At 30.6% G+C, this 9,642-nt stretch overlaps 1 protein-coding gene across 2 annotated transcripts; it reads left to right on the top strand.

Annotated features, from left to right (window-relative positions):
- The first annotated feature begins 4,509 nt into the window (after window positions 1-4,509).
- On the top strand, window positions 4,510-8,770 carry LOC145600471 (basic helix-loop-helix protein 80-like). Of its 2 annotated transcripts, XM_081656365.1 has the most exons (8): window positions 4,510-5,008; window positions 5,092-5,232; window positions 5,467-5,532; window positions 5,640-5,708; window positions 6,287-6,373; window positions 6,485-6,706; window positions 7,183-7,320; window positions 8,297-8,770. In XM_081656365.1, exons 1-7 carry the CDS (start codon window positions 4,670-4,672, stop codon window positions 7,276-7,278), a joined length of 1,020 nt encoding a protein of 339 aa, XP_081512491.1. In that variant the 5' UTR covers window positions 4,510-4,669; the 3' UTR covers window positions 7,279-7,320; window positions 8,297-8,770. The 2 variants fall into 2 exon arrangements, with proteins under 2 accessions (XP_081512491.1, XP_081512497.1); XM_081656371.1 differs by lacking the exon at window positions 8,297-8,770 and having other exon boundaries at window positions 7,183-7,394.
- The last annotated feature ends 872 nt before the right edge of the window (window positions 8,771-9,642 follow it).

The following is a 9,642-nucleotide window of genomic DNA, read 5'->3' as shown; positions in this document are numbered from 1 at the left end:
GGGTCGGTTTCAATTCGGTTTTTATCAGTTCGATTCGGTTTCGGTTTATTCTTAAGCGGTTTTAATTCGGTTCGGAATGTAAACGGTTCGGTACAGCCGGGTTGCGGTTTGTTAACGGTTCGGTGTAAACGGTTTTTATACCGGTTCAAACAGTTTCGAGTTAGAAACGGTTCGGTTCTTTTTCGGTTTAGTTTTATTTTGGTTCGGATTGTTGACGGGTTCGCCTTTTATACGATTTAATGTTATTCGGATCAATTCCATTTCACGTTTACTAAATTATGGTTCAGAACGGTTTTTTATTTCAAAAAGTCAGTTTTTAATCAGGTCGTTTGGATTCTGGCAGTTAAACAATTTTGGATTGAAATTTCATAGTACTTGCTAACTAACCTTTTGCTCGTTAGCAAGTTTTATATCAAGCCGAGACTTCATCACTTCATATTTAGGCATTAGGCATTATATTATATACAAATTCTCATCGATTTTAAAATTACATATCATGTTATTTTCAAGTTTAGTCATACTGATGTTACTAGTTTATTACGAAGTAACGTAGATTATAAAAGTTTAGTGTATTAATGAATTATTATTGTTTTACTATCACATTGTTAGTTGCTTCTTATTCAATAATCTAATTGATGTGTCATAATCATGATTTGATGAGTTATTGTGAGATCGAAATTACAGTTTGATTTATAGACAGTTCGGTTTATTAACGGTTCAATGCAAACGGGTTGCATTTTGTTAACGGTTCGGTGTAAACGGTTTTTACCTCGGTTCAAACGATTTCGGGTTGGAAACGGTTTCGGGTTAGAAACAATTCGGTTCTTTTTTCGGTTCGGTTTGATTTCAGTCCGGTTTAAAACTGGTTCGGTTTGTTAACGGGTTCGGTTCTTATACGGTTTGACATTATTCGGATCGGTTCGGTTTCGGCTTTACTTAAATACGGTTCGGGTCGGTTTTCGGTTTTACAAAATCGGTTTTTAATCGGTTCGATTCTCATTTAGGTCGGTTGGTTTCGGACAGTTAAACGGTTTCGGTTTGAAATTTGACAACACTAGTTATTGTGTTTTATATTGTATTGTTGGTAGTCAGCCCCGTTCCTAGAAATTTATGGGCCCTAGGCATAATGTAAGAAAAGGGCCCCTTACGTAAACAAATTTTTTTACACGCAATAGCTTTAAATATAAGACAATGAAAATAACTTAAATTATTTGAATAATAAGTCTCCATACACAATACTGGAGTAATAACTTTGCATAATATTTCGGTAATTGAATAAATATGAAACGGTGTAATTGAAAAGATTAATATTTTGAAACATATTCTCATAAAATCGGAAGATTAGAAGAAGAAGAGGAGGTTATATTGCATAATTATCTCCACCTAATTGACATCTAAGTAATTTAATATTAATTGCTAACTAAATGCATTTATTATCTTTTTTAAAAGTAGCTTATTTTTTAACGAGTAAAAACTACAGTTTAGACAGTTTAAATTCTACAGCTATGCAAATTGATTTTTTTTTTTATTTTTTATTTTTGGGCCCCTTTCTGGCGCGGGCCCTAGACGGTCGCACTCGAGGCCTACCCTTCCGAGCCGGCCCTGTTGGTAGTAACTTGATAATATAGTTCCAACATCAGAAGTGCTCATTTTTATTTTTTTAAGTTGGACTGTTGGTTATGATCTACGACCATGACTATATGTCTATATTATTATAAACTTTGATAATAATATATACGTAGTATAAAGTATATGAACTATGAACAGTAGGGTTGTTCGAGGTTTGGATGAGACGAAACATGTAAATTTGGTGTTTGTATTGGTTGTTTGTGTCGTTGTTTCTATTAATTGATAAATTTTGCGAAATTTCATAAGATCATTTACTTCGTATTTATTATTAGTTGTACATCATAAATACTCAGTGTAAAACTAACTATTGTACACAAATATACTTGTACAAGCTTGTGAGTAATGTTGCTTTAATAATCAATCTAAGCAAATGAAGTAGTTTTATTAATCATAGTAAAGTATAAGTTCATACGAAGTATAATTTAATTTATCTGCAATATCACATATTAAAATTAGTTATAAAAATTTAAATGACTTCTTAGTGAAAATTGCTTTTAAAAGTTTAAATGACTTCTTAGAGAAAATTACTTAGAGCAAGATTAGTGCAATCTTGTTTTAAGACTATAATCCATTGCCACATTAATTATTAGGGGCATCTAGTGATAAGAGGTTGGCCTTATGACTTAAAATTAAATCCAATTAGAAGTGATCAAAATAGATTTGAGAGGTGTTGATTGAGCAGAATTCTTCTCCTTACAGTTAAAAAAAAAATTACCATTTATCTTTGCTTGGAAACTTTTTATTCTCACCACTTTAAATCAAAATTAAATTGAAAATCATTGCTGCCTACAATAAAAATATATAGGGTGAATATGTAGTACTACCTTCGTAAAATATTAATTGTAACTTTAGAATATTTTATATCGAGTACAAATAATGCCCCAAAGTTGCAACTAATATTTTATGGAAGTAGTAATATAATAAGTTGCATGTAAAAAATATTATAATTTTCCGCATACCAACTCGATTGTCGGAGGGGCTTTTTCAGGAACACCCCCCAGCCAGGTAACTTAACCACGTTAGCTAGTCTTGCAAGATCTGGATCCTCTAGGCAAGCATATTCCCCCATCTTTGTTCACCACCCAAATTCTATAGGAGAAGCAATATGTAATTGACAAGATTATGATGTATTTGAGTTATTTGTATTTGTTTATTTTCGTAACTTATCTTAACTAAAATTTACTATAATTCACTCATTTTTTGAAAAATTGTTTGATGTGGTTAACTTTGACATTTTATAATTAGTAGATTTACAATAAAGCCGATGTAGTAAAAATTTACATGACCGAAAGACAATATGGTACAATTAAAAACGGAGGGAGTGTAAACTTAGTTGTCTAAACTAATTAAACTCACCTATACTATTCTTTCAAAAAAAAAAAAAAAATCACCTATACTAAAATATAATGTAGATTTGGGATGTGTTGTACTCACCTAATTTTTACTTATTTGAACTTAACTAAACTTATTAATTAAAACTTATCTTAATTGTAATTTAAATTTGAATATCCTTATCAACTGTTATTAAAACTTATTGGGTTTTTCTAAGCTATGCCCCTAAGGTAGTCGAGTTTCCAAGGTGTACCCATGCTTTTTCAAATTTCTAAGTTGTGCCCCTCAACTCACTACCATTAATAAATTGTACCCTCCTTGGGACTTCCACGTCACCTAAAGTTAACTATAAATTTAATAAAAAGATGATAAAAGGTAAGGCGGAAATGATACGAGAAAGAAATCTTGACCACAACAACCCTAATAACGAAAACTAAAGCCACGAAATCACGCTCTCAATTAAATTTTAAATAACTAATAAGGGTACATTTTAGTATTGTTAAGAAGTTGAAGGGCACGGCTTAGAAACTTGAAAAAGCATGGGTACACCTTAGAAACTCAACTATCTTAGGGGTATAGCTTAGAAAAACCCAAACTTATTTTTTCTAAACTTATCTTATCTAAACTTATTATACTTGAAATAAGTGGACAAAAAATGGTTGCATTGAACTTACTCTATTTTCATTTATTTTTTTCAAATCAAATCAATTTAGTTCAAATAATTAAGTTTGATAAGTGAAAATCACACTCGATTGGATTTGAGCCTATAACACTAGCTAAGTTTTGTTAAAGACATCTATAGAGCATTGTCACAAAGCAACCGCGATTGCATGTGCAAAACATGAAACCCCAAGGCTCACTTGCCTCAAGCCAACCTTTTGCATATGCACAACAAGTATTATACACAACTATAAACGAGTAATATAATGTCATGCACCAATTGGCACGGGTATAGGAAGTTGCCTCATATAGGGACTTGTTGTAAAGAAACTGTTTGTATTTCACAATGCGCTTTAAACTGTTAAGTCAAACAATATAAATCGGGAAAAGAAACTATGTATGCATTCAATTTTCGAACCAAGAATGAAACACTTCAACTAACTCAAAAGCTTCAAATTCTTATCTCCTAACAACACATTTTATTTTGATCAAATCCTCATCCAACCCTTCAATTAATCACTACACCTCATCAAACATAGATAGTTCTAGACATTAAACATCCATCAAAAAAAAAAAAAAAGAAAAATAATGAAAAAAAAGAACAAACAACCTTGATGATAAAGCTCCCATCTCATCTCCTTAAGCAGCCCCCACCTTCCCTCAAACAACCTTAACTATTCACAACAGCTTCAGAAAGAGAGGGTTAGACAAGACCAGTCAAATTACACATAATTTTTTTTTTTCTTTTTAATTTACAAAAAAAAAAAAAAAAAAAAAAAAAAAAAATTAATTAAAAAAAAAAAAATTCCAAGCAATAAAACCAACAATAACGATGCTATTGTTTTTTTCCTCTGTTTCAGACTTTATATATACCTCTCTACCATTCCTTTACTCAGAACCTCAGACTCAGAAAAACACTCACTTTTCTCTCTCCTCCATTTTTTTTTTCAGAGAATCCAATTCAAATCCTGTGCTATAATTTTCACAAAGACTTCAATCTCCATTATAATTAATACCCATCAAAAAGCTTTTACTTTACTTAGCTTCCATGGCAGCTTTTCAGCAATACCCTGCTTCTTTTTTAGTTGACTCTGTTTTCATGCCCGCCATTAAAACTCCTGAAATTGGAGCTTTCGATGAATTTATTGCTAAATCCAATCAATTTTACGCATCATCTGAAAAATCCCAGGACCCTTTTACCATTTATAGTCAAGAGGGTTCTTCCATTGATAATGAACCTTCTTCTGTGAGTGAAAAACAGAGGACTGAGAGTTTATCAATGGCGGATAAAGGTGATAGTAGTGATCAAATGACTCAAAGTTCGGTTCCTGTTGATAAAAAGAGGAAGTCTCGAAAAGGGTCTTCCTCAAATTCTGCTAATTCTAAGGTATTCCATTCGAATGGAGCTTTTATATAATGCACGTTAGGTGTTTGATAATATGCCTTAATGAATTTGGTGATTTTGTATAGGATGTTAAACAAGCAAAGTGTAAGAAACAGAAGGAAGATAAAGAAGCAATGAAAGATAAAAGTGATGAACCACCAAAGGGTTACATTCATGTTAGAGCAAGGAGGGGTCAAGCCACTGATAGCCACAGCCTTGCTGAAAGGGTATAATAGTCATTTCCTATACGTATTATCGTTTATTATTTTATCATTTATGATCGGGCCATTCGGACCCATTACGTTTAGTTTTCTGTTTTTTGGTTTTTTTATTTAAAAATCTTATTATAAACATTTGCTGTATAATTAGTTTGAAATGATTCATTTGAAAACTTACAACGATACCAAACATGTCCTTAATAGTAGAAAAACTTAACGTATTAATATTCGGGATTTTGACAGGTGAGGAGAGAAAAAATCAGTGAGAGAATGAAGACGTTGCAAGCAATTGTTCCAGGTTGTGACAAGGTGGGTTTAACAGGAATTATTTATGGTATACTCTGTTTTATTTTGTTATGATTTATTTGTGTGTAAGTTGTTTAATTGACAAGTTCATATGTCTTGGTTGAAAATAGGTCACTGGAAAGGCCCTCATGTTGGATGAGATTATCAATTATGTCCAATCCTTACAAAGTCAAGTCGAGGTATATTTAAATTTAATTCCATTTATCGACACATGCATACACTATTGAACTATGAGTTTTAAATTTATACAAGTTATCGTTGAGTACTAATTATGTTAGAATGATAACCTTTTAGGATACGACCATTCTATTATGTCAATTATAACTTTCACCAACTTGGTAAATTTTGTCGTTATATTGCCCTATTACACTTGTTATCTTCAACATACCACCACTAGAGAATTTTCCTACATACATTAATTGTCACTATCTTAACATATTCAAATACTTTTGGGTTGAACTCACAATATCATTAGTATTTTTATGGATTATGTTTCTATTTAAGGCAAGATTTTTAGAAATTACAATCTTTATCTGTTAATAATTTAATGAAACTATAGATGATGGTATAGTATATTGTACTTTTAGACCATGTAATAATTTATGCAAAAGGTTTAAAGTACCCTATTATGATAATTCCAATAGAATATTACCTGCATATTATTGCATCACTATTACGTATTTCTTGAAGTTAACTGAAGATTTTCTTTGGGAAATGTACCCTTAATTATATCTTCATTTTTTTAAAAAAAAAACAGTTTTTGTCAATGAAGCTTGCTTCTTTGGACCCCATGGTATATAATTTTGGATTAATGGATCATGATCCTATGATGTTTGGAACACAGGTACAATTTATTATTATTATCTTAGAATTATTGTAATGTTTTTTAAACCTTGGATTATTTATTTTTCCAAATTATTATATTCTAATTATTTAAATTGTCATGAAAATTTAGGCCATGACCAATGGCATGACATTGCCAATGCAACCACTAATGCAACCCACCAGCAACGGTGGTAGTAGCATTGATCAACCACAAGCTTTCGCCACCACCAACGCCGTGAGCTGCTCCACCACGAGCTCGGCCTCAACTCCCACCTTTACTAGCCCTGTTGTTGATAGCTCAACCAGTTTAATACAACAACAGGAGCAGAAGCCAACTTTGCTTCCTTTACAGGTATTGTAAAAACAGAACATATTTTACCTACTTTGACAAAGATAGGTAGATTAGAACAAACATTTCACTATTGGATGGACCAAAAAAATCAATTACTAATATTAGTAGTAGGGACCAAATCAAAATGTACTTAATCTAGTCTTGAAAATTTTCAACACATTTTAAATTAGTCTCCCAACCGTCTCTAGTGTATGTACTCTTTAAAGATTAATAAATAATCGGGAAAACATTGATTATTGTAACAAGAAAACGCGGTGGGAAACTAGAAACTAATGAAAGTAAATCGGATCGTGTTCTATCAAAAAATAAAATAAAATTGTGTAAGAAGGATCATACTCAAATGTGTTTTGGTAGTTTGGGTAGGCCAAAATGTTGTTTGGAAGGACCACCATGTTTAAAATAGTTTTGGTAGTAAGCGAAAATAATTTTGGAATTGTTTGATTTAATTATGAATTAATTAAATATGTCATTTTCAGGATGCCGGGAGTTTATACTGGGGATTAAATGAGCAGCAACGACAAAGCATCATTAATCAACTTGGATTCACCAACAACTTGTATTCATTTCAGTAGAATATCATCATTTTTACTAGAAATCTCTTTTATTAGAAAACTGTAAGTATATATCATAAAATTATATACATGCTTACATACATGCATGCTTTACCATGCTAGAGTTTCCATTTTTACCAATCCTTTATCTCGAAGGCGGAATTAATAAATCACAAACTGCATCCCGTGTTAGAATTTATCAGTGACAGATCAAGAAATTTATATAATGATTTTGGAACATATATAGTTAAGGGTTAAATGAAGATCAAGAATAGTTCGAAGGAGTTGTAATATCTGATGTAATTAATATATTTCTTTTTCCGTCGTTGAGATGTACCTATAAATCTATTTACCTCATATAAATTATATAAAAAAAATTACCAAGTTATGTTCCCATGCTAGGATTCATGATTGAGCATTCATAACTTATAAGGGGTAGGTTAAGGGGTGAGGGCATGTCTTCCTTGTTTGAGGTTAGGGCTAACATTAGGCAATCAAGGCATGTTATGGGGCCTAGCTTGCTCCTAATACCCCCTAGCCCCCAACCAAAGATAGAAAATAAAAATAATAAATAAAGAAAAAAATAATCCCCATTTGCTAGGTTCTTTTGTCATGTTATTGTTATCAACTTGCAAAATATATTATTTTTGGATTTAAACAATATTAAAAATGACAAATTAGTTATTAAACATCAATATTGTTGCCAAAATGCCATGTTTTGGAAACACATTGGACTTCAATCACGATGGACATGCATGTATGGTCTCATTCATTGAGACTTTAAGGCACAAGAAAATAAATATACATTTAAAATCGTAGATGAACCAATCCCGTCAATCTTACATACTGATCTCTATCTTCGAACATCTAACCACAACTCTCTAAAATTTAACTTTAAAAGGTTATATCAAAATGTATAATGAAAAATTGATCAACTTGGTTAAAATTAAGTACAATGCATTTCAAATAAAGCCTTTTGATTTCCGTCTACTTTATGCTGATCACATCCTCTTTTTTTATTGTTTGTATGTGATTCCAGAATGCAAAGATTATATGAAGAAAGAGGTGCCAACAAAGCTAGGGAATTGAAGAGACATTATGTTCAAAGAAACACAAATGATGAAAAGAAAGAAGAATTCTCTCTACTTTGTGTCAGCTCCAACATTTGAGATAGAAGAAGAAATTCCTTTACTCCAAACTGGCTATGATTCTTGATTTTCAATTAAAAATTTTATATTGCTTATTTTTGAAGAAGCCAAAATCAATGGAAGCTAGAAAAAAAAAATTAGGAGAAAAAGAAAGAACATAAAATAAAGGACAAAATCATATCCAACCAAATAAGGACCCCCATATCTTTTGAAGATCCTTGTTTATGTTCCCATTTGACTATCAATTCTGTCATCAAAATAGTTTTAGAAACTTGTTACAGTTTGGACCTAACTAGGATTGGACAAAAATATAAATTTATACTTTGTCTATGTATTTATTCAATGTACCTAGCTATTTGTTTTATATTATGGAGTACTTATCCGTATTAAAATGGCTTTGCTTTTACTTCTTCTTAATTTTTTTTTTTTTTTTTTTTACTTCTTTTAATCTTCATTCTATTTTATCTTTTCTTATGTTGTAATTTTGTGTAACATAAAAGTTCCATCCTTTTGTAATTACATTCTTTAAATGTAAAACTTACTAGTATATTATTGGTATGTAGTGCAATATTTAATTTGAGGTAACTTTAAAGAATTAAAGTTAAGGTCTTTTTCCAATTAATATTCGTTATATGAATTATAAATATTTTCAATAATTAATAAATACGTATAATATTTTAGTGGTTCTAGGCCCTGTTCACTTCACCTTAAAAAAAATAATATTCAGTAAAAAAAATTTCAATTCAGTAAAATTTTTTTCAGTTCAGCAAAAATAATTTTAATTTAGTAAACTTAATTTATCTTCAGTAAAAATAATTAAATTTCAGCAAAATTAATTATATTTCAATAAAAATAATCTCATTTCAACAAAATTAAGGTAAAGTGAACGGGCCATTATGTAGGGTTATTTTGAAAATTTTCAACAATTTTGATTGTTTTGCTTTACCCAAATTAATTTGTACAGCCAAGGCAAGATCATAACAGAAGTGTTATCTTATATAAGAATATAATTGTATCAAAAGCTAAATGACTTGTACTGTAATAATGGTTTGTGTCCTTATTTGAAATGGACTGTGTCATATATAGATGATAAGACTACTCATATCAAAGTGTAAAAATATCCAACTAAATAATCACGATTCTTTTGTGTCTAATAATATGTATTCAATTGCATAAAAAAAAAAAAAAATATGTATTCAAACATGCAAGTATGCCAACTATTGGTGTTTATATCTAC

The sequence above is a fragment of the Chenopodium album genome, chromosome 2 (genome assembly GCF_948465745.1).
Source record: "Chenopodium album chromosome 2, dcCheAlbu1.1, whole genome shotgun sequence".
In the NCBI taxonomy this organism is placed as follows: domain Eukaryota; kingdom Viridiplantae; phylum Streptophyta; class Magnoliopsida; order Caryophyllales; family Amaranthaceae; genus Chenopodium; species Chenopodium album.
Note: the sequence above shows the minus strand (reverse complement) of the source record. Positions and strands in the feature narration are given on the sequence as shown.

Bases quoted from the DNA above. Each gene is read 5' to 3' on its own strand.
- LOC145600471 (XM_081656365.1), top strand. From the start codon at position 4,670: ATGGCAGCTTTTCAGCAATACCCTGCTTCTTTTTTAGTTGACTCTGTT. The intron at 5,009-5,091 runs GTATTCCATTCG...GATTTTGTATAG, and splicing joins CAAATTCTGCTAATTCTAAG to GATGTTAAACAAGCAAAGTG. The intron at 6,707-7,182 runs GTATTGTAAAAA...TGTCATTTTCAG, and splicing joins CAACTTTGCTTCCTTTACAG to GATGCCGGGAGTTTATACTG.